At 40.1% G+C, this 25,692-nt stretch overlaps 1 protein-coding gene across 3 annotated transcripts in view; it reads left to right on the forward strand.

The window, feature by feature from the left end:
* The window catches only part of PRKG1 (protein kinase cGMP-dependent 1), a 533,418-nt gene that overhangs the window by 485,294 nt on the left and 22,432 nt on the right, over window positions 1-25,692 (forward strand). For all 3 annotated transcript variants that reach the window (XM_042789839.1, XM_042789836.1, XM_042789830.1), the window contains one exon: window positions 15,100-15,196. In XM_042789839.1, coding sequence (XP_042645773.1) covers window positions 15,100-15,196 — 97 coding nt within the window. The remainder of the gene's footprint in view (window positions 1-15,099; window positions 15,197-25,692) is intronic.

Genomic DNA, 25,692 nt, shown 5'->3' on the forward strand with positions numbered 1-25,692 from the left:
GCCTGTGGAAACATGGGATATTCCTGCCCTCCAGTGGAAGTATGGGAAAGTGCCTTTCAGAAGTTGTCTCAGCTGGAAAATAGATGGGAGCCTGTAAAGGGATGCTAAGAAACTTCCAGGAAACTCATTCCCCTGAATTACCATTGGTGTTTCCCAGCAGAGTCCCTTGGCCCTCTCTAGGTTCACCTGCCCATAGGTGCTGGTACACCCATTGTTACTTTACTCAATTAAATTTTCCAAATCTGAGGCACCGAACCAAGCAGATGATGTGTAGGCAGTGACATTTGAGCATTTTAGTATGGGAGTGTGGCTTGGAAATGTGTTTTGGGGAGCCATGAAAGTCACGCTCAGCTCCTGGGATGCCATGAGCTTTTCTCCAAAATGAGCTGAGTACATGGGAGGTGTGTTAGGAAATATTTTCCTCCATTAGAATACAGGCAAATGAATTGTTGAACTGCTGTGATGTGAGGATTTTTGAGCCTCACAAATTGCTTGTTTTCCTAAAATGAGACAGCTTGAATTACTGTTCAAGCCAAGGAGTTATCTGCAGTAAAGAAACTTGGGGGTTTAGGTGGTTTGTTTGGTTCCTTTCTTTTTTATTCTCTCTAATTAGCACATGATAATATTCAAATGTTGACAAAGCCCTTGGTAGTTTTGTGGTGTGGTGAATTTAGGATTAGCGTCAGTGAATAAGTGAGAATATGCTTTTTCCTCATGTTAGCTGCCATGTGTTAAAGAAACGTCTGATAAGAACTTTCTTTTATCTAGTCAAGACAAGACGTAAGATTGAACAGCTCATCTCTCACCATGTAGAACACAAACAGGCTTCCAGATCAGGCACCAGGCTCTGTGTAACACAACTATCTGGGTTTTTTAGTGCTATTATACATTACAAGTAGGGGCCTTGAGTTTCTCAATTTATTCCAGTTATATACAAATACATTGGAAGTGCCAATATAGGAGGGGCCTCACTGCATCAAGTTGTAGCTAACCCTGTATCCTGTCTCTGACCGTGCCCAACAGCAGATAACTAGTAAAGAGAATAAGAGCAAAAAGATACTTATTGATTTGTGATTCACCAGTCTCCAGTGATTTGGGACTCAGGAACTTTCTGCACATAGATGCTGTTGATATATTTAGTATTTGTGGGTATTTTTTCCCTGAATCTGCTTAGCTGCTTTCAATGGCACACCCAAGTTTTAGACCTTTGTCATCTCCTACCTGAGCTGTCTTTTTCCCAGGAAGAAGCCCCTAATGCAGTCATCACTGCTCATCACTGCATTTCTACAGGATTTCAAGTGAATATATTATCTCATCCCTTGGTATCTTTTATGTTGTGTAATTTTTCACTTTGGGCTTTTGTTTGCTATATTTGGTGATTTAATATCCTTGACCAATGCTGTCATCTTACTTATCCCCCCCTTTTACAGATCGTCAATAAAGATGCTGAGCAGGAAAGATCTGAGCACTGTTGGCCTCCATCCATTAGAAAAAACAAACATTTATTAATATCTGCTGTTTCCTATTTTTATCCTTTTTTTAATCAATGCAAAGACCTTTCCTCTTATCTCACAGCAGCTTAATTTCTCTAACAGCCTTTAAACCTTATGAAATGCCTTTTGGAAATCCAGGCCAACTATGTCAACCAGATCTCTCCTGCCCATGTGCCTGTCGACTCCTTCAAAGAACTCCAGTAGATTTGTGAAGCATGTTGGCTTTTCGCCAAAGAAGTCAGATTTATCCATGTGTCAACTAATTCTGTTAGGACAGATGTTGGGCTTAGTCGAGTACAGCGCTCTGGATCACATCAAAAAGCCACTTCCATTCCTCGGTGAACAGAGCTGGTTACACACCACGGTTAGTAGTTCACCTTGAGTTCATGCAGAAGTGCTGGATGAACACCATCTGGGCCTGGAGATAGGTTAATGTTCCTTTGGTCAATTTGGGTCCCCTACTGACACTTCAATGGGAGGCATTTGCTCTAGTGATTCCCCTGGGAAGGATGACTGCAGTGAGAGGATCTCTTGAAGATCCTCAATGCTGAACCCAGGGGTAAAAAGTGCACTGAGCTTTTCCCACATGGCTTTGTTCTTCTCAGTGTGCTCCTTCTAGAGCATGGGCCTCTGGAGACCCTACAGCCTATGGTCAGGCTCCTTGCTGCTGCTGTGATTGAGAAGGATTTATTATTTGTTTTTAAACCTTTTGAAGTTGTTACTTGCCTTTTTTTTTTTTTTTTTTTTTTTTTTTGTCCTTATACTGTTTTTCCTTTTAACCGGACAGGCTTTGATTCTTTTTTTCTTTTCTCCTTATTGATTTGTTTGAAATCGCTTCATATTTGAAGGACGACTGGATGACTTCTTGATTTTAATGTACTGTCTTATCCTGCTGTTCAGCCACACCAAATTCCTTTTGACCTATCCTAGGTCCACATTAGACAGATGGTGTGTTTGCTGTATGCTTCCAGATACCTACGTGCTGCTGCTAAGAATTAATTCTCCTCATCAACTCTTTTAGATACTCTTTGACTTCCCTTTTTGAAATTTTAAGTGCAAGAGTGGTGCTATTATTTTAAACCTCTTTTCAGACCTCCAGCTGTGTTAAATCTCAGTATATCATGGTTTCTGTTACAGGGAGATTCTTCAATGGTAGTTCTTAGAAATGGGTCTTGCATATCATTCGGAATCAAGTTACAAGTTTTCTTCACTCTTGGGCCACCTAATTAGTCGTCTCCTAAAACAATCATTAGTTGTGCCTAAAAATTTATGCTTGACAGATAGCATATTTAGAGTTTGTTGCACACTCATGCTGGGTGCCTTGTGTTTGCTGAGGTCTTGTCAGAGCTCCTTCAGCAGACCACAGCCATTCTTGCCTGTCTGATGGGTGGTCAGTAATCTCATCCTAATACTCTCTTTCCCTGTTTAGACTGGAATGTCCATCTACAGATGATCTGTGTGACTTGATAATTTGATTTTCTAACCTGATTTAACACAACAATTTACTACTTTGTGTAGCCTTCATCTTTCCAGTATCTTCTGTGACAGCTATTATGTCATCCCAGTGATGGCCATTTCATTCCTCCTGTATGTTTGGCATGCCATAATGTTGTTGAGAACTAGACCTTCTAGTTCTCCCATTCTTTCTTAGATCTTTCTTAGATGTTTTTGGGACGGTGCATGCACAGTTGCTTTGTTTTTTCTATTTCTCAGTATTTTCTTTAAATTGGCCCTTCATTTTGATGTTTTTTCTTGACTTTTGCCAGATACTGGCCTTCGTTATTTGTGTAGACTTGTTAAGCTCCATGGGAAACTTTCTGCCTCTTCAGAGTCTCTCCCATGTGGATCCAAAAGGATGTGCATGGCCCAAGACATTAATTTTCCTTTCGAAAGTGATACTCACACAAGAAAGCAAAATCTTAGAAGACAAGTCAAATTAAAAGCGGGTTTGACACAGGGTGGATATCAGGATGGGGCTGGTTATGTGGAACCCAGTTTCACTGATCTTTTCCCACTGTTGCATCTGTCTGACAGAATAAACAAGGGGAGTGAAAAACTTCGCTTTGTGTGCACACGTACTTGCTTTGTAAGGAAAAATCTGCTTCCTGCCTGCTCCCACTTTTTCAGTAGGATTTTATGTAATATTCCCCTCCTCCCCGCCTTCCCCTTATATGCCACCTTTTTTTTTTTTTTCAAAGTAAATTAGGATGAAACATGCCAGATGCAACAGCTTCCACCAGCAGTGTCAGCATGGCTGGAGCACTCCAACGTTGGCCATATACGGAGTAAAAACTTGAGGGTTTTGCAGTAACACTTTGGGACGTTTAGTCCAGCAACCCCAGTGCAATTAGTAGCTCTCACTGATGATTCGTGGGCATTTTGGGGGAGCCAGTGGATTAAAAGATTATTCACCCACCTGCTACAGCAACATCTCCAGATCCTATCACACATGGGTCTTCGTGAGAATTTGGAAGAGGCTGCAGAAAACATTGCAGAAATGTCTCTGGGCAGCCCTCAGAGAAGGGACACAAGTTCACTTGAGATAGACCTCTACTTCTTAGAAGCCATCAAGCTAGATAGCCAGTGACTTTTTCCTAGAGATTTAGGCCATTTGAAAAAAGAAGCAAAGGCAAAACATAGCAGCACTCTGCTGTCTGAAATCCATGGGGCTTGAACAAATGTGCCATAAGTAGAGAACATGGTGAGTTGGACAAATAAGTATGTGTAACATCAGCGATATATTGATCTGTTCTCCACATTCTTTAAAAAAAATCTAAGAGGAGAAAACTGCAACCAAGTCCTTTTAATCTGAGCATTGCTGTTGCCATGGTGAGCCTTTACTTATGCAAGCAACACAGTCCTACATTAAGGCTGGAGGCAAAAGAGCCATTTAGTGTTTATGTCCTTAGATGAGCCAATTTGGGGTTCATGGGATCTAATTATCAGTTTGCAATTAGATTTTGAGATTTTGTAAAGTAGAAGAGCAATGAGCAGAACTAACTGTGATATGAGTAATTTCAAGCTGTAATTAGACTGAATTTTCCTTGAGATCTTATCTCACTTTCCAAGGTTGTAACATGGCCATGGCTTTTCCCCAATGACTCCCAACAAGTTGCCTTAAAATATCCTTGGTGTTCTTCTGTGGTACATAGTAGCACCTTTGAACCAAGTTTGGTAGCTGGGATTTATTTACCCTACAGAGGTCATTTGGTGTTTTAATGTGAAATGCTTTTTTCCTGAGTATTTCTCATAAGCATGGGTTTTCCTTGGTGTTTTCCAAATGAGGGAATAAGCGATCTGTAGATATTTCCTCTGAAGTCAGTCAGAAAGGTGAAAGGAAAAACCCTTGATGCTTTATCTTCTAAATATATTTTCTTCTCTACAGATCCAAGCTGTTAACTTCAGACCTAATGAGGAGAATAGAGGGAAGTTAGTGACTTGTCTTCTTCCTTACCATAGCACTTGTTTTTCCTTCTAAATTATTCAAGGGCAGTTAACATCACCATGGAAGGTTGATTTTTCACTGACTTTGTATTACTTTAAAAGTTAGAGTGTGAGTGCTGCAATAGAATTTGGTATTGCCTGGTACACCCAAGCTGTAGCTCATTCAGCTGATCCAAATTTTATCCCAGTAGTGACCCATGATTTAGGAATTAGTATGCTATAGGCAGAAAGTCCCTGGCAATCATTCAATGAACTGCTTTTGACTCCAGGCATGTCACCCTGCAGTGGGATGTTAGATGTTGTGCTGCAACCCAACAACACAAATCTAATATTTTATTCCGAAAGGTTTCTTCTTCATGTTAGCGTTAGCATGTGAAGAGAGAAATGTGCCAAGAAGGCCATTAAGGCATAATACTAGAGGGTGCTGGCATAACAAAGATAAAAAAAAAAAAAAAAAAAAAAACAGGAAGAAGAGCTTTTTCTTTGTAATGCACGTGCCTGAGAGCATGATAAATGTTTCTTTTCAATTTGATCCTTACCCTACGCTTCTGCTGTAATGAACACAGCTATAGGGGGGAAAAAAAATAAGAAAATAACCCCAACAACAACAAAAAAAAAAAAAAACACCAAAAAAAATAAAAATAAAAATAATAATAAAAAAAAAGAATTTCCAACAGCTTTCTTGGAAGTAGGGATGGGGTGGTGAGGACATGAAACTCAATGGACCACAATGAGCTAAAGCATGTAATAGCTACACTTTATATTGGAGGTGTAATATTTCAACTGCATATCCTTTAAAAACTCATCGTAAAACTGAAAAAAACCCAGTACCACATACCTACTGTCATCAAAATGTAATGATATGGGGGTATGTTTAGAGGGAGGATAGTAAAACAATATTTCTTCCACCCAGCAACTGTGACAATACACATTGCCCAAGGAAAACTGGTAGGGATTTTTCTAATGAAAATGTTGAATTGTCAAGGAAAAACTTTACAGAAATACATGATATGAACATGAATCTATTTGGGAAAAGAATGTGTTGATAAATAACATTTTAAAATTATCTTTTATATTATATTTGATGTTATTTTCATTGAAATGAACATGTCAAGGGCCAAGTGCAGCGTTTGAGGTGCTGTGAAGAATCACTGCTTTTCCTTAGAATTGTGTTCAGCATGGAATTTCAGGTTGTACTGTTGGTGCCTGTCTTGGAGTCAGAAAAAGTTATTCATGTTTTATTTTCCACTGTCACCAATGAGTTTTCTGGCCAGGTTTACCCAGCATGCCATACACAAGAGTGCTATCAGCAACTATTTTTGGTTCAATCCCTCACTGCTGAGCCAAGATACAGATGCAATACAATGGCAATGAGGCAGTTTCTTTGGTCTGCAGCTGGCAACATCTAGAGTTTAAAAAAAAAGGCACACAAAAAAAAAAAAAGGGGGGGGGGAAGGGAAGAAGAAACAAACCCCCTATTTAAGTGATATCTTTTAATACTGTACAGAACAGGAAACATCACCAGAGGAAGGAATACTCCACATCCTTCCTCTACCCCTTTTAATTAAAATTTATTAAAGTCTTGTTTTTGTAAGTCAGTCTATTCTGTGAGTATCTTGTTTGAACTATTTCAGGACCTTCTCAGCGTTAGGCGTATTATAAAAGTGCCAATGCTATTTCAACCAAAGCTGAAACCAGGACTTCCCAAAGTAGGTCCCTGAGAGAGAGTCCTGTTGGAAGCATCAGGCTGTTTCATTAGAAGTTGAAGGAGAAACATGTGCATCTAGAAAATAAAATACACATTTCAGTGATGACCTTCCTTTGATTTTCAGTGAAAAACAGGGACCCTATTCCCTAAAAACCATCCTGATAACCTTGTGTTCTATTGAAAGCACTCTGCTTCATACCTGCATGACATTATCAGCCCCTGCCATCAGCTGGCATTTTGTATCCCAGTTTGTTTGATTCTTCTACCAAAATTTTGTCTTGTTTCTGGCATGTAAACATTACGTGGATGTGTAATAAAAGGGTGCAGGCTGTTAAAGTATACCCACATTTACACAAAAGCCTTATATATGCTTGAACTGGAGAATGAAAAGTTGTTTTTTGAGCTTAGATACAGGGACATCTGAAAAAAAGTTGAAATTTGGATTTTAGGGTTTTTTTTCCTAATAAAGTTGCTCCGTGCACATCTTGTGTTCAGATAAGGTCCCACTTCAGTGCTCACACCATTGCTAGATGGGAGGCACTGAACCCAATAGGCATAAGTGGTTTGAAAAGGTATTACCAATATCTTGGCACATTTAGGAGTTTAACAGTATTAGCTTCGAAGTTAAGACTTTTTAAAGAGCCTGGATGATGAGAAGGTCTTTCTGAGCTGCTTTAACTGACTCTATCTGAGCACGTTCTATTACATTTCTCGATGAAATTGGTCTCTGTGCAATATCAAGTCTTCAAAGCCCCATAATTCAAACATATCTTCTATTTGCTTAACTACTAAAACAACTTACAGTGAGCACAGCTTATTATAACAGTATAATATCATGTTCACATTGCCAAGTTCTAATTGAAAAGTAATATGCTTTTAAAATAAGGGGAAAAAATAATTTCTATGTTAGTTTTTTAACTTTATGTTTTTAATTTCAGATCTCCTTCCCCTTCCAGAGGAAGTTAGAGATGCCATAGCTTTAATGTCTGTTTTAGCTGCCACTCAAATGTTCACTTTCTGTAAGAAAACCTAAACCAGGAGGTATGCTATTTCTCCTGATGTGAAAATCATTAAAGGCAAGTACACTGCAAGTTCAAGTGCTGGTGGGTCCAAGAGAAATTCCCAGCCCCAACAACATGAACTTGAAAAGAAAGACAGCCTTTCTTTTCGATGCAATGGTCCGTGCAGCTGTAGCTTTCAATTGCATCGTTGCCAATAGCGCATTGCTTTTAAAAATCCAAATGAAATCTCTCTTGATTTGGATTTTCAGGCAAAGGTGTAAGATGTAGAAGGAAGTGGTAGCGGCTAAATCGGGAGTTAAAGCCACTTCACTGCTGCCCGCAGAAGGATGATCTGGAAGAAGAAGACCCGAACTAAGGAAAAGCTGGGTTATTAGTTATCGTACTTTCTCCCTATATCCACCTATCTACAGTTAAATGTAGATATATTGAGATACAACTTGTAGCATTGTTCGCAATATTAAAAAAACAGAAGAGTAGACAATTAATTTTATGTTCTTCTACTTGATCTTCCTTGGTGCAGGGCAGCAAATACTCATCCTCAAGTGAATCCTCTCCAACAAGTCAAGATCTCTGGGTAACACCATAGCACCCTTCCCTCCCAGAAATGGGTTAGCATTAGGATAGCAAATACTAGGCAGAAGTTACTTATGGGCGTCCTAACATGCCATCAGTCCGCTGCCTCTGTGAAAGGGCAGAAAACCTATTTGGATTTAGAGCAATGGCATGTCAATGCTCCCTGATTAATACAACTGAGGGTCTGGTGGGCAGCAGTGACCTTAGTGCCAATGGGAAATACCCCAGTCATCTTGTGCTGGTACTTTTATCCACCAGCTTGCTGTCTTTGATCAGCATTTTCCTGCTTTCACTGCCAATGGAGATGTCCTGGAACAATTTTGTGATCCTGTATTTGTGAATGAGCTAATGAATTGCAATAATGTGACAGAGCTTGAAATGAAATCAGCTTTTCCGTAACGTTATGCAATTGACAGGACTATAAGTAAAGAGCTGGTCTTTTTCTTGATATTTTTGTTCTTACCGATACCAGCGTTTATTGGAAAGGGACATTTGGAAGCTAAAAGGTGCATTTGTGCATCATGACAAAGACAGACATCTGGTACCTGGAGGAAGAAACACAAAACGTGGGCATTTCCAATACAGAGGGACAGTATTTAGGAAATACTCTGCTATCACTGCCTGCTCTGCCTGAGTGTCATTTTGGGGCAAGAGTCTCTCTTTCAGCTGATACAAGTCCAAGGAGACATGAGAGTGCTCTTCACCTTGCAGTATCAGATTTAGAGCAGTCTGATGAGTGTGTTAGTCTTCCCCAACAGTGTTTTGGTTTCATACCCTTGGTGATTTTTTTTTTTTTTTTGCTGCAATGGTTTGTCAAGGAGCACCTCCTCCTGTAAAATGTACTGACCCAAACAGCTTGGAATGTGGAAGGAATGCTAGATAAGAAGGGTTTTGCATGTGGGGTGGGACCTCTGAGAGGATGAGTGGCAATGCACCATAAAGAAGTACAGATTTGCTCTCAGTGCCTCTCAAGAATTTGCTTTCAGGCATCCCCAGGCTCTGGATCTTGCTGGTTATGTAAAATACACTGTCGCTGTGCCATGCTTCTGTCTGTTGCCTGAATGTGGCTAAATCTTCTGATCCCCACTCAAACAGGGCATAGAAGAAGGTAAGGATCTCATGTGGACATGACACAATGTGCTTTTAATTTTGCTTTCACCCATATGATCATTCATAGATTTCTTCCTGTCCAAAATCACTTAGAAATACATTAACCTGAGCTTTCCGGAATCATTTGAGCAGGCAGGGAAGAGGGCTGGCCAGGGTGGAAGGGAAGGCATGGGAGCTCTACCACCATTTACTGCATCTGCTCTTCCCTACACTGCTTTTGGATAATGAAGCCTCCTTGTTAACATGAATTTGATCCATGTGCTCTGCCACTTTTCATTCTCCTTTGGAATTTCATCTCTCTTAACTCAATAGCATGTATCCAAACCAGAAAGCCTGCTGCGACTTCACAGTACCAGGCAGGTGAAGAGCAGCCAGGTGCCATGAGTAGACTAGATCCAGGTGGGTTATTTCACCAGAGCTCAAATATGTATGTTCAGATGTATAGAAAAAATAGTAACAAAATAGAAGATTTGAGGGTATTTTTGCTGTCATTTATTGCAAAGTCATTTTTTTTAAAAAAAGTGAGTAATCAGCTGAAGCAGCATGCTAAAAAGAAATCAGCTATATCTTAAGAATCTAGATATATCTTAAGAACTATAAGGAGATGGACTCTCTTGTTTAGTGGACACAGAAGTACGGTTTCCTTCTGTAATGCCTTTCTTACCCCACTCCACCAATGGCTCTTAGGCTTATTTCACATTGTGTCTTCTTGCAGGCTGGGTCTGATCATCACCATCCAAATATTGCAACTCGAGTTATTCTAGTCTTTGCAGAGATTCAGTATTTCTGTCTGCAGAAGTACATTGCCTCAATGATGGGTGACCGATACAGTGATCAGGCTCAGCTGACAAAACTGAAAACAAGGCTGACAAAATAGCTGTTAAATGAGCTGGTGTCTGTCGCTGAAGAAAGCTCCAAAATTCTGGTTTTATCCACCCAAAATGGTTACATTCACTCTTATCAGGGAGTTGGTGGTTGGTTCCCATTTGGTTGCAATTTACGTCTAGTTGGCAGCGTGCAGGTGGAAAGAAGCCAAGTTTTCTATCAGGATGACAGTTTGGTAACAGATGTCTAATGTTACCCAACACATTTAGCTCATGTGATAGGAATCATGAGCTAGTTTACTAAAGCTGAGCAGTTGGGTAATTGCAGACCTTTGCTCCTTGTATTTTCTCATCTATCCTTTTTAGCTGCTTAGGTAAGATGATTTTTTTTTTTTTTTTTTTTTTATTATTATTGGTTTTGAAGTTGTAGTTTTGGGAGGAAAAGCTTGAAATGTGTTTCAGAGTAATCATTGTCCCAGGAGGCAATCGCCCATTTGAATGGTTGGAAACCTCCAGCAGTGCGAGAAGCCACACGTTTTCCTCTCCCATTCTGCATAACAGGCATTGCCCAAATGCTTGGGCTGTGGCTTCTCTGCTGCTGTTTCAAAGTAACAGGACATGTGGACAGTGGCGTTTACTCCTGATCCCCCTGATTGCTCTGCTTTCTTGCATGTGATTCCTGTCCATGCCAAAGAGCAATCTGAATCAAAGCATTTTAATTAGCAGCTCCTTAGGAGTATGTATTTCATTTGGAGGGAGAGAAAGAAGACGTGGTCTCAAGCCTCAACTCTTCCATAGGAGAGCCCTGACAGTTGTCAAGATTACAGAAAGCCAGTCATTTGAGTGAGATTTCAGTAGGTACCTCTGTCATTCAGATTTGTAAAAAACCTTGGAGAAGACCTTGGGAGATTCTTCAGGATGCTCGTGTTTGACCTAGATCTGAACATCCCCTCCTGTGTTTTTTTCTGACATCCCCTATGGTGAAGATACCTCTCCTTTTAGCTACAGGAGTGGACTATAAGCTCTGGCAGGGTTGGTTTGATAGAGTAGGTGACAAAACACAGTTTCAATAATCAAAAAAGTCCTACTAAGAGTGCTTTGGGAGTTGATACCTGGCCTCCCACAAGCTCCTGTGAAAATCTCACTCTTAATTTAAAAAGCTCTATATTAAAGAACAGACTTTTTGTTGTTTCTCCCTGTTTTGATCACACATTCTCTGTATCTTCTCTTTTTGTGCACTTCTAGCTATGATTTTCCAGGTATTTTGGCCAGTGATAGGTGGGGAAGAAGCACATTTCGCAAAATATCCAGAGAAGGGCTTTTTCTTAATTATGCCTAATTCAACTAGAATCAGAAAACCCCAGAAATCTCAGCACAGAAAGTGTGAGCCTTGCATCTGCGTAGCTCCAGAATGTCACTGAACGTGGGTGTGATGCTGATCAGCATTCATGCCTCCGAGCTTGCCTGAGATGTCTTCCCAATACATCTCTTATCTATTAATTTAGGAACTTAAATAACCAACTCTTCCAGAGGTCCAAAAATAATTTTCTTGTTGAAAAGTCTCAGAGCACTGGCATACAGCGGCATATTTAGAATATAACTGCCCTTCTCATTAGACTGCTAAGTACCGGGTGGGAAGAGTCTGTGGCATCTGCGAAGCTGTACCCAGAAGAAATATGCCCTGACCTGGCACACATCTATTTTTCCCTCAGAGCACTGAGTTATCTCCACATCATCTTGCACAAGTGAGGTCAAACTGTCTCTGCCATTCATCCCATCTCTGTTATATTCCCAGTGAATATCCTAAGCATCCTTCGCAGTATCTGAGTGTAGCAGACTTCTTCAACCTGGTCCAGAACCAAACGTTTCCCTACAGACACACCAACCCTAATTTTTAAGCTTCTTCTGTATTTCTTTGCACTGCCCTCCCAATACCTTGAAATGGTCCCTTTTCTTTTGGAGGAGATAAAATAAGATATCACATACGTTTCTCACTATAATTTTGTTGAGCAAGGAGCACACACTGCAAAACCTTGGGAGTTTCTGTTTAGGGAGTGACACACTCAAATTTAGGAAGCTGCAGGACATGTTCTAAATTTCAGGATGAGGACTGTTCTCTGGTTTCTAATTTAGGAGACGGCTTGGGAATATTTGTATTTTGATATTTTTAAGTGACTGAGAGATTTATTCTTAAGCTTTGCAGGGCTGAAGTGTGCAACTGCTGTTAGTTTGCAGGAATTTGATTTGAGGGCAGACTTTGGCCTTTGTAGCTGGGAATAAAACAGAATTTAGATGTGACTGTGGTTACTAGGCATGTGAAGGGCTTGCTTGCTTGATTGTATATGTGTTTTGTCTTCACTGTATATTTTTGGAATTTCTTTTGGTTTTTGGATGCCTGTTGCACAGTATCTAGAAAACTGCATCCAGTTTGTTTTATATGCTTCATTGTACTTGTATGTACCAACTACACATAAGCAGTCTGTCAAAGAGAATTAGCCAAGAGATTTCAAAAAGCAATCATAATAATTCTGCAAATACATTTTCTAAGCAAAATGATAAATGAGCACTTTTTTTTTACTTTAAAAGCCATCGTCGGAGCTTCTGGCTTCTCCGACTTAACACATAAAATTATTAAGAAGTTGTGACTGGAGCGGAATATCTCATCTCCAGTTGAACCAAGGGATTTTTGAGAAAATTGGTGGAATTTGCAGGAGATGGGACTAGCATCCTGCTTGCCTTGCCAGCACCGTGCCATGTCTTACTTAGTTTTTGTCCTCTCATGTCGCATGTTATGAACTATGCGTCATTTTTGTAGGACTTGGCTGTCTTTCATGGGAAGAGGTATTCTAGGGAAAAAAAAAACCAAAACAACATTTCCCCTTTCTGCCCCATATGTTTTTTGGAAACCCTCACCGTTCTGACACACTGCTGTTCGACATCTCTCATCCTCTGCTTGCTCAGCATTGAGAAATCCTCACTAGTTGCCCAGGGGAGAAGACAGCGTAGCTGGTCCCCTGACTCACTGGGAGCACAAGATGGCTTCCTTCCACTCCCAAGCCTTGGGCAAAGGTAATGCAGGGCTTCTTGACCTGAAGTTTTGCATTCATTGTTCAATTGTTGAAGGGTATTTTTCCATGCTGGGATTCCATCTTCTTAGAAATTATGAATCATTAAGGGTATTTAATTGGAATATACATTTATCATGAAATTTAGACCTATCTCGTTGCTCTGTCACCTCTAAATGATGTGTCTGCTGTGGTTTAGAAGGGAACATATATATACATCTTTTCTTTAACAAAGGTTTTTTAGTGACAGGTTTAGTATGCACCTCATGATAAGTATAAAGCAATTGATACGCAGCTGTGTCACACAAGGTTATCCCAAGTTCAAAGCAGGCTTGGTACTGATTGGTTTCCAAAATCGGATGCATCAGGCTGCTGTGGCCACAGGAGCAAGGTCACTGAGAGGATCTGGTGACAGTATAAATAATAACGCAGAGATTAAGAAATTTGTCAACAGCACCCTTGAGATAAAATTGTGCTTTATTGCGTTGGATTTGGGGCTTGATGATGTGACCTTTCATCTTTCTTGGCACCTCTTTTTATTATTCCCTTTTAATTTTTTTTTTTTATTTTTTTTTTTTTTTCTCTTTCTCTCCCAATGTCATTGCAGTTTTAAACAGAGTAAAGAAGGTAGTTTGAAGGGAGTAAGTCAGTAAATCAATTTCATTCAATTATTGAATTAGAGAAAGGCATGATGGACAAGGTACATTAAAAAGATAGATGGGTGAATATGTACATATGATCGTGGCTAACACTATGTTTTATCTTTATGCTGGCATTACCATGCAGAAATGAAGCATCCAGGTGAAATAGCAGATTACAGTCTATCTGTCAATTGCAATACATTATGGCTAAAATTAAGTACTGAAAACCAAGCCAAATCCCCCTTTACACCCTTCATGCCTTTCTCCATAATCCCATCAATGCTCTTTTCCCATACAAGTCTGTGTCACCAGCGGCCAAAGGTTATACACACACGGGGACTCCTCCAGCAGCTGAATGTCAAACTTTATTGAGTGGGTGGATCCTGTTCATCCATTTCCCCTCTGAGCCTTTCTAAAAATACCATAAACCTTGACAAGGAGCTATTTTAGAGGAATCATATTCATGAGGATAGTCATGGGAAGCTTATTTTGGCAGGCTTACATGTGTTCGATTTGCATGCTTCCTTAGTCAAGGGCTTGGTGAACTTGTGTTGTGAGCCAGTTGGACATGGGCTTAAGAGAGAGCATCTGGATTTTGGGACCTCCTGGGTTGGGACGTCTACTCCAAGTGAGTTTATAGGAGGAAAAGAAGTGAAGATATTCTTATAGGAATGTTGATATGTGACTGAAGTCATTCATTTCAGGCATTTGCACACCAGCCTGCAGCTTATCGGATCTGATTTCATAAAACCTGGCTGTGATTTCTCTCCAGGGACCTTAATGATCTTGCCACTTTCAATAAACATTTATAGAAACTACTGCCAGCCTGTGGATAAGAGAAACTCCTATGAGAGACTTTATCTTCCAAAAAATATTTAAAGACACCAAAAAAAAAGCCACCCACAAGAAGATCAATAGAAAATGTCAAAATGTAGTGTTTGCTGGGTAGCTGGAGTTGAATTGCAGTACCAGATATTTGCACTGTAGGCATGCAGTAGGTATGTTTGCTTTTCTCACTTGGAAAACTGTGCACATCGGAGCGATGCTATAATTGGGACCAGCAAAACTATGAGTGCAAATAAAATCAAACTGTAAGAGATAAGATGGAAATTAAGCAGGTAAAGGCTGTTCCACGCTCATGCCATTCGGGTATGGTATTGTGCAGTACTCATGTTTGCACCTCTAAGAAATTTCCATTTTTTCGCATAAAAAAATCCAGATATGAAGCCGAAGCTGCCTTCTTCGCCAACCTGAAACTGTCTGATTTCAACATCATTGACACCCTTGGAGTCGGAGGGTTTGGACGAGTTGAGCTGGTAGGTAACCTTTCCCTTCTCTGAATTTTGTGTGATGTCCTAGAATAAGTACTGTGTTAAGTGTCATTTAATTTTTCTTTGCTATTACACCCGAATAACTAGAAGAAAATTATGTGATGGGATTATATATTTCCTAATGGTTGAAGAAAGCTAAATTGTATTTCCCGGTGTATGAAAACATACAAATAAATGCTTTGCAGTTACCAAGAATTTATGTACTAGGTTGAGAGAGGAGCACACATCATCTCTTTCCAAGTGGTCCTATATTTATGGCATTGATCACCTTTTAAAAACAACCTGAAGAATTGCGTGGCTATTGAGCACTAAGATTTAAAGAACAACCTAAAATCCTAACCCAAACTGAAGTAACAGTATGATGTCTTCCGTAAGCACTTTCTAATTCAGGTCTAGAGATAGTTCTCCTTGGTTATCATGAAAGCTGTACATTCAATGTCTGAAATATGACCACAGTTCACAGAAAACTACTTATTTTTTGCAGAATTTTAGAGAAAGGACAAAATCTGAACTTGCTTTTTGCTCTGCTTGGATTTAGATCTCCTCAGTCTTTATTAAAACAAAGCCTGAGTGGAAGGAGACTGAAATGGCAGCCCTTGTGTGACCCATTTGTAATATCCTGTAAATACAAAAACTTATAATAGAAAGAGGGAATTTAGTTTGCATCATGGTGCTGACCACAGAGGAGCTTCTGATGCTGGAAGCTAGTAAAGTATGTTAGGAACTCCTGTAAGTTAGGGGCAGAAAAAGAACCAGAGTTACTGCTGCCATCACTAAACTTTGGGGAAATCCCTGGACTGTAACCGTAGGGGCGCCAAAAGCACCCACAGTGCTGGGAATTGGAAAGCTGGCAAAAGAAAGTGTTTCAGTGATTATTTGTGACATAACAGGTAAATTCTGTGTTAAAAGTGTGACTTGCTCTTCCATGTGATTTATTTCTGACTTTTCCTGTTCAGATGTATGTAAAATCATGCAGAGGAGAGCATGTCTGTGAGGAAGCTGGTCCTTTCCTGGGGTTTGGATTTATTACTTATTTATTTGATATTAGCAATTGTTGTTTTGGAAGAAAGTCACGAGGGCTCAACCACAGCCTGAGAAGGCTGTCGTTTCCCCACTCCTTCTGTAGTCATCTGCTGCTGGGGATGCTTTAGAGCAGGAGTTAATTTGGGTTGCACTCAACCTCCCTTTTGAACGCCCTTCACCATCTGTTGACAACAGCATAAAGCTCAGGAGATTTGTCTCCTAAATTAACATCATCACTGGCTTTTCCACCTGAGGTGACCTGTAGTGAATGGACCCACAAGTTTAGGGCTTGATTTGAATCTTGTAAAGGAGCTTGTGAGGTTTGTTTTCATTTTTAAGGCATTTTTGATGCATGCTGTCAAGATGTGTGAAAACCTCAAGATGTCCCTGGGCAGGTACATGAGTTTGCCTTCATGAGGAGTTGCTTATGGGACCCTCAAACCTCAAGATATAAAAGCAAACTGTACTGTTACTGATGGCCATGGGCCAGTCCTGTACCTCTGGTTGCTCACAGAATTAATCTGGAAGCTTTAAGGTGTTGACAAAAACTAAATCTTAGCAATGTGTGACGCTGTACCAGGTGTGAAGAAAAGCAGGACTGAACGTTCTCTGTCACTTCAACATATCAGATCAGATCAGATAGAAATATTTAATTCTTAGGAGATGTATCAGATCAGATCAGATAGAAATATTTCATTCTTAGATGTCGTCCGGATCTGAGAAGAATCTGAGAAGCCCTGGTGCCACCAACACAGCCTACCAAAGGCTCTGATGGGAAAAACATTTCCATCCTCACAGGGATTTTATTCAGAGGTGGGTGGGTGCCCCTCTCCTAAGCAGGAAAATGCCGGTGAAGGTAATTTTCTATAGTTCTTAACTAATACCAAGTTGCCCACAGAAGGATAAAAGATATTTAAAAGTTTTGCTTAACAATCCAGATTTTATTATTTTTCTTTACCACCAAGAGAAATTTTGTTATTAAAACAAGAAAATATTCCTTTTGTCAAAACTGAGCCTAGGAAACCTCTTGCTTCTATCTTCTCCATGAAAAATATGTTTTATAATTTAAAGCTAAAAAATTATCTAGTGCAAAATGTATCAGAGGAATTGACTTTTTTATTTCTTGAATGTCTTATGGTAGCCAGCTAGTGCACAGCGATGTTGGAATTTGTTCCTGGAAAACATTCACATTTTTGTGCTTTCCAAGAGTACAATTGATCAAATAAAGTATTTTGCAAGGAAGAGGGTTTTTAAAGTTTGACCTCAGCAGCTGTGGGTAAGACCTCCAGGGCATCTCCGTACCCTTCAAGAGAGCAACTGGTGGTGTTTAGTTGGAAGCTGGAATGTCTTAGAGCTTAGTTTGGGACTTGCTGGCCAAGAAGGAATAACACTCACATTGGTCTGCATCTTGATTTGCAGATGCAGTTTGTATCAATATGCGCTGGTTTTCCAGACACCTCTGGATTCTGGATGTTTGGAGAGGTCACCCCGTCAATGCATTCATACACAAATACATGGCTTTTAGGCCAGACAGCCTAAAATTTAAATTATTTTCAGTTGCATGGAGATTACCTGTGGAAATATATTTTTTGTCTTGCTTTTCTAGGTAGTTCTATTTTTTGTATGTCAAGACACATTTCCAGTAGGTTTGCATCGTTGTTGTATGTTGTTTGCTCAGTGTTTTGATTGCTACCTGATGCCTCTTGCAACATGCCTTGTCCTTATAGATGCCATTCTCCTTTTTCATCCCCAACTGGACTATGTAACCAACTTTTATCTCAAGTAGTGTCTGGGTAGTGGATGTGCTATTTTAGAGGAGGGTCAGCTCTGACACTGGAACAAGAGCAAATAAAGGCTTTTGTTCACTTACAGAAGGACCTGTGTGATCCTCAGTGTTTGGATAGCAAACAGGTGGGTCAGAGAGACCACATTCTGCCCAGGGCTGGCAGTGCCACATTCCTAGGACAACCCTCCTGCATTTCGGAGGGCTGCCAAGTAGGTGCAAGCTGCGCCGAGACACGTCTTACCCAGCTGGTGGGCACCTCCCTTAGCAGGGCAGAAAGAAAATAGTAGGAGTGGACTTCTCTTTTTTTAATAGCGTGGATTAACAGGTACATCCACTGTTTTTTGCAACTCAGCTTCTCAGTGGTGTGTCAGTTGAGCATCTTCTGTGTTGGGATCCGGGTGCCTCAATAATATGTTGGAGTAGGGAATGTCATCTCAGGTTCATGTCCCACAAAGCACCACTTTGCAGAGGACAGGGATGTGGGTCAGGTGCCCTCAGCCTTCATAAATCATCTCTCCTGAACTTTATTGCTGTTGTCTTTGTTCTTTAATTTCCTTTTAAGTCCTGTGTTTCTAATTATCTGGCCCAGGTCAGTTTTTTTGGATTTAAATCGAGATTATTTTAGACAGCTCTGAAATAGATGTATTGGAGTGACTGAACATATGGGATTAGAGTCATTATTGCTGTGAAATCAATTCACGTAGGTGATGGCTGAGCACAGGTAGACTAAAAATCAGGTCCATATCTGAAGACATGCCTTTTTATTATATTGATTTATGCAGTTATCACTTCCAACAATCACTCAGCAATGGGAGAAGAAGAAGATTTTAAATCACTCCTGTTGTTATAAAACTGAAAAAATAATATATTCTCTCAGCACCCCATCTCAAGCCTGACTGAGACTAGGTTTCAGCTACACCTTTGTTCACTTCTCAGGACATATACGCCAACGAACACCTATAGACTTACTCACCGTCCCTGCACGTACACAAGTTTGGAGGGAGCTGTGCCTTCTGCACTCCCATGGGTAACATATGGCTTGGGACATCCTGAAGGAGCAGGCAATAGGCAGATTAAAGACAGTCTCAGATTTTAGCTCTGAATTGACAAAACATTTAATCATATGTTTTAATGTTCAGTAGTTTTGTGGAAGTCGGTGGCACTTAGAGCACATATTTCAATCATATGGTCATTAAACCTTGGTCTGGAAGTGATCTGAAGAGATTGTCATCCAGGCAGAGTCAAATATACCTAACTACTTCTGCCCAGTTTTCCCTAATTTTTTGTTGAAGTCTTTAGGGAAGGAGGCTCCCAGGAAGGTTTTTCCTAATAGTTTAACATGTTCACTGTTGTAGCCTGTAGTAGGCTTGAAACACAAATACGTACGACCGTTGATGTTGGGCTGTATGTATTTGAAGACTATTATCACATGAACCTGAAGAACTCTTCTTTAAAAGAATAACTGTGCTTCTTTCAAGCTTTACATCTAATTCATGCTTTCTAGACCTGTGATCATTCCTGTTCCTCAGTCTCCAGCTGGCTGTCACCTCTTTGGAGCAATGCCCAAATCAGGCACGTTAGTCCAGCCTGGACCTTCCATTGCTCAGGTGGAGCTGGACAACTAGGGGCAACACTTTTCCATCACTAAATCATGTCCCTTTCATTTCAAGTCATTGCTTCAATTTGTAAAAATTAGTTTGAATTCCCTTGCCCTTCTCAAAAGGGCTCTTAGCCCTCACTGGCTTGATTTTAATAGGTGCAAAGTTAATAACATTCTTCTTATGTCATAATCCAAGCCATTAATGAAAGTGTTTTATGGTGCCATATACTAGACAGACTCCCTTGAAGTCCTTTTGGCTTGATGGTGGCCACTGAAGGCTAAACTCCTTTACAATATGGAGATTAATAAAGACATACACATAAAAAAGAAGCCTTCATTTCAGCCACATTTTACTAGGGCTATACAAGACCTTGTTAAAATGGACAGTATGGCATTTTTCATTTTTATTCATGTTTTAAGAGAAATCTGGCCACAGATTATGAACTGCAATCAAATTTATTATAGCCTCTAGTCTGTTTTGTAAACAAAACCATTAGTGAATTAATTAGATGGTGAGGAAAAAACCTCCATAATTGTCTTCCAATAAACTGACAGATGCATAATTCAGATATTTGTTAGTGGAAATTTCCAATTGCATAGCTATGCTTTTCTTCTAGCTATTACAAAGCTCTTTATTAGAAAGATCAGTCTTTGAAATCTCATCATTTTTATTTTTAATTGTCAGGAATCCTTTGACATCCTTCAGTTTGAAAGAATAGATATTTTGTGTGTCTTAAAGACAAAAATTGAGATTTAAGTGAAGGATTTGAAAATCAGGTACCTGAGTAAATCCCACATTCATCTGACAACAAAACTGCTGCTACTGAGCTGAGCAAAATGCTGGTTATGAAGATCTGGCCTTTTTTTTCCCTTCCCTTCTTAACTATATGCAGAATGCTTAATTTTAATGATAACGTCAGATTAGACTGGACCATTGCAGAGCTATTTTTGAATTTTTATTTTGATTTTTAATTCCTAATTGAATTAAATACATCCTATGTAGATGGAAACATGTTCTTGGTGCTTGTCTGTTAATGGAAAGGGTGTTGTCATAGTCTGGAAAGATAAGATGCCATTTGTAGCCCATCAAATATTGTCAGAGGCCTGGTCAGGATATAAACTCTCAAGCCAGAGGTTTCAGCTCCAGTTGGAGGCAGGAGTAAGATGTAAAAATAGGTTCTGTATTGCGGACAAAGCCAAACTCAGGAGTACAGCCAATTCATGTATGAGGTTAGAAAGTCCATCTGATATTTTCAAGAAACCACAATAGGGAGTTTTTCCATTCTGTTTCACATATTTTAGCTATGCAACCCTTCTGCTATTTACTTTTTATTGGAATGATTTTATGCATGAAACAGTTTACATTCCTCACTGCTTTTTAGCCTTTTCCTTCTAGGCATTTTTGAAAAATAATATTTACTTCTGGGCTTTATAGAAAGACACAAATTTTACTCTATTTCCAAATGTCCTTCCTTATAAAAAGCTTAGTTGTACGTGTCAAGCATTGAATATCAGCTATCAGTACAGGGATCAAACCATAGTATTACAGGTTTTTGCACAGTTGAATATGTGATTAAACAACTTTAATTGTTAAATAGCTGAGGTTTTCTAAGGACTGTGCATTTTTTAGCATATACTTAGGTGTATTCATAGAGTGTAATTTTGAAATTTATTTTCCTCTAGAGTCCCACAGCACTCATATTGTGATACGATATTTAGTGCTTTCCAAACCAGCTGAATCTAGACTTGTTCAAAAAGAATGAGGTCACTGTCATGACAGTTTCCACCCTGCTGCCCACTTGCAATTAATTCTTGATTCATCCTTCAAAATTTCAGCCTACAGTATATCTTTAAGACTTCATTTTTCTCCACGATTTTTCTTTCCATTTTCGGTCTTTTTTTTTAGTCTTGACCTATTTTCCAGCCTAACCCAGTCCAGTCACTGTGCCTGTTTGCACGCAGCATGCAGCTCGCCCAAAACTAACATGATGTTGAGCACCAGGTGGAAAGGATATAGTGAGAAGCACTATGTAGCCTGCTTATAATTTGGATATGCAAACTACAGTTTCTCTTTAAGCCTTAGGTCAGGCGAGCAGCTGAATCTAACCTTAAGGAGATGTGCAAAGTACCTTCAAAACCCTCATGGAGAGATCTGCAATACTGAGCACCACAGTAGGCTTGAAGGCATAAATATAAGTGAGATATTCCCTCACTAGCCTAATAAAAAGAAATCCTGGTAAGAAAGGAAGTTGTAAGGCAAAGAATATTACTACGGGAAAATCTGTTTCATCCTGGAAGAACATAAATATATTTAGTACTAAAAGCACGCTGTACTCTTTTGCTGGGGGGGAGAAGTCGCCGCTTTGTTCGTGCAGCAGTTCAGCTGTTGGGATTATGAGAGCTCAGTTTGCAAGTGCTGTGCTCAGCAACAGCTGCTGCTATTTTTGTTGGTTTGAAAGCATCTAGCTGGGAAACAGCGGAAAATAAAGGACCTTGGACATACTCAGCAAGCAAAAGCATTTGCACTTTGGTTCCCAAGTGCTGCAATTGAGATGGTTATTATTTAATATGATACAAAGATATTCATGTTTCATGATAGCATAGATTTCTGGCTCCATTATATCCAACTAATACACATATAGCAAAATTCACAGCTAGCAAAATCCCTTTGGAAAAGCATCTTTGTCAATATAGAGTTATAGCTGTGCCCACATGGGTAGTTCAGCGGGAGACATGAGCAACGAGTAACTTATCTGTGAATTGTGGACACAAGAATTCAAGAAAAGCTTCTGCCCAGCTCCTAAAAGCAAACCGTCTCTGTGTGCTTAGGAAAAAACCACATCTCCAGAGTAAACTAAATATTTTTTACTTGCACAGACTCTGCTCCCTGTGTGTTCCCATTTAGCTGGCAGCCCAGCCAGCTCCCTTGAAGATCAGCAGAAAAGGCTCCTGAGAAAGGTTTTTTGTGTCGGTGTGCAGACGTGGTGAAAGTTCGTGTTCGGATACCTCCATTATATCAGTGAGAAGAAATCTGGAGATTTTTGAGTGGCACACACCATTCCGGTTGTAACCTCTGTGTAGATGCCAAAATTAAGGAAGGATAATCTGTAAATATAAATATGTGCTGAGCTCTGCTTTCCTGCCCTTGGGTCTGTTGCTCTTCTGTGGTTTCAGGGGTCTGCACAGGGTACCATAGTGGCAAATATTATCTGTAGCAGCTCCTTGGAGAAAAAAACTCAATCTTAGGGCTTCTTGGAAAACCCACGGCCGTGCAAGAGCTGTAACCCACAGGCACAACATCTGTGGTAAACAGGAATTCAGAAAATCAGTTGTTCTTTGTTGTCTTTTCTTAGAAGATCATGCAGGAATAGGAGAAGGCCAGGCGTGAATGAGATAGATGCAGTTAAAATAGCATATCCTCAGGCTAGGTATGACAAGGTTCAGGCACCTCACTAGTCTTCACTGAAAAGGAATGCCTCTTTGGGGATTGTTTTATATTCTGGTAAATATTTATTAACATTTACAGTTTCTCAAGGTCATCTTGCATTGTATTAGTTCAGCTCTCACAGGGGTTGCATGGAAATTGCTCACTTTGCAGACTATATATAATACACATATATGATTTATAGTATATAGAGGCAGAGAAAGAGGAAGGGTAAGAAACACACAGATACACCGATTTACTCTTTTTTTCCATTGAGGTCTGTGTTTTGTCTCATCAATATCCATTTTCCCAGAAAATCTGAAAAAGCACTAAGGTGCAAAAGCATATTTATTTGTACATGAATTATAGCTGTGGGGTTTTTTTAAAAAAATCAGGCCTCAAGCATGCTGTGTGTTTTGGAAGTTGCAGAAGTTTATACACCATAAAGCAAAGCAATGCTTTTGGAGTGGTTCCAGCATTTTCATATAAGCACGGAAGGCCCAGGAGAAGCCAGCCGAGGTCTAACAGAACAGGGACTTGGAAAAGCAAGACGTTGGATTTCTTCTCTTTCTCTTGTCCTTCACTTTCTGCTCCTCCTCTCTGTCTCTCGTTCTCCTCTTTGCTTCTTTTCTCCTCCTCTTCTCCCTTATATTTGCAGCTAGCCCAAAACTAACGTGAAGTTGAACACCAGGTGGAAAATATTGTCCCAATCTTACAGTGTTCTTCTGATGCTCAGCTGGCTACCAAGACATCTTCACCCCCTTCCTAATGGACTTTTAAAAGTTCTTTTACTGAAGCGGCATTATTTTCTCAATGCTGAAAAGCTAAAGGTGGTTCTATGACTTCAACATATTAGCAGCAAAATGAAGCCTGTTTCCAGGCCATGTCCTCATGTCCTCTTCCGAGGAACTTCTCAAATGTATTTTCAGATAGTGTTTGGGATTGCTCAGGGGGAGCTTTGTCACTACTCAGGCTGCCAAAAAACCACCTGGTGTCATGGGAATGGGGCACCAGCCAAAGGCCGTGACACCAGGTGGACGGTGCTTCCCACCCATCAAGGCACACAGGGAGAGGACGGCTGTGGGGCTAGGAGAGAAGAAAGCTGCTTGCTTCGACTCCTGGCCACCCCGATGTTGTGGGGCTTCCTTGCTTCAGCAAGTCTGGAGGGCTGTCACACATGGAGAATGGGAATAGCTGCCTCTTCATGAGGTTGTGAACGCACGTGCTAGGAAGGGGCTGAAAGGTGGAGAGGCTTGTCCGGTCAATACCTGCTGGTTGAAGATGCAGCCACAGCTCCAAATGTGAGTGTGACATCCCATCACCCCAGCGCCTAGACCAGAATGTTTTGCAAAATATATATTTGTATATTTATTTTAGATTATAGTCATATCTACATTAGGTATACATATAAACATATATGCAATACATATTTCATACATATAAAATATGTATTGCATATATTTATGCAAATACATATATATGCAAAATAAAACCAACTGTTTCTTATTCTATTTCGCTTCTACAATTGGCTTCTTTAGTTGTAAACAACATTTCTGCTGTTATTTTTGTCACTGGTATGCAGTTCATTTCCTAGATCAGAATTCTGCAGAATGATGTAATCTAATTTTACCTCTTCTCTCTCTGGCTTTCTACATCAACTCTTTAAGGCAGTGTTTGGGCTTTATTTAACTACGTTCCCTACTGCATTTTCTTGTGTTTTAGAGAGAAAATATATTCCTGTTCCACAACTGAAAGGGCTTATATCCTTCAGAGGTTCATTTGTAACAAGAGGTCAAGAGCTCAAGCAGATTCACCAGGAGGGAATCTGACCAGGAGAGCATCAGTAGTAACTACAGCTTTACTGGGATTCACTATTTTGGGGATTATTGCACTGGGAAGGACGGTCTGGGTCTGCTCTTGGCAGAGGTTTGCTGTTCAGCCTGCTTTGCATGTTGTGATTAAGTCCATGCAAGTTAGAGGCAGAACTGCAGCTGTGGACCGTGGGCCAGAGCTCAGTGATGGGATGGACATGAAATGGCAAGCTGAGACGTGTATATGAAGGTGGAAAGAAAGGGAAGGAGTATACTCAATGCTATAAATTTTATTTCTAATTTTTCCCTGCCACTGGGCCTTTCAGCAGATATGCAACTTTAATATTATTGTTGAATGTGGACATTTACAGTTGCCTTGATGTTTGCTCTTACCATCAGTACAGTGAATCCCCAAGAGAGATAATTTTGGAGATTTTTGCACTGGTGAAAGGGCAATGACTGAATGACTGGGTAAGGTCAATGCAAGGAGAGGAGTGAAAAAAGGAGGAGGGAAGGGACCAGAAATTCTTTTAACTTGAAAAAAAAAAAAGGTTGAGAGAGATGGAGACTCGTGGTTACCCTGTGTCCATCCTCTTAGTGGCTCAGATGCTCAGAATCGCTCAGAAGAGTGATTGAAACCCAAGGCTCCAGCAGGTCTCCACTGAATCAATAGTCCCAGGGACTTTGAAATGTAAGATGTTGCTTCCAAGTGAGTGAAAGCTGATCTCGTGAGATGTGTAGCAAGGATGGCTCCTTTGCAAGCTGCCTTCCATGGAAAACTGCATGCTTTTCCCTTTTCTGAAGCCTTTGGGAGATTTTTGTGGTGGGCTTCTTTAG

Source organism: Tyto alba, unplaced genomic scaffold (genome assembly GCF_018691265.1).
Source record: "Tyto alba isolate M040663 unplaced genomic scaffold, T.alba_DEE_v4.0 Super-Scaffold_1, whole genome shotgun sequence".
Taxonomy (NCBI): Eukaryota; Metazoa; Chordata; class Aves; order Strigiformes; family Tytonidae; genus Tyto; species Tyto alba.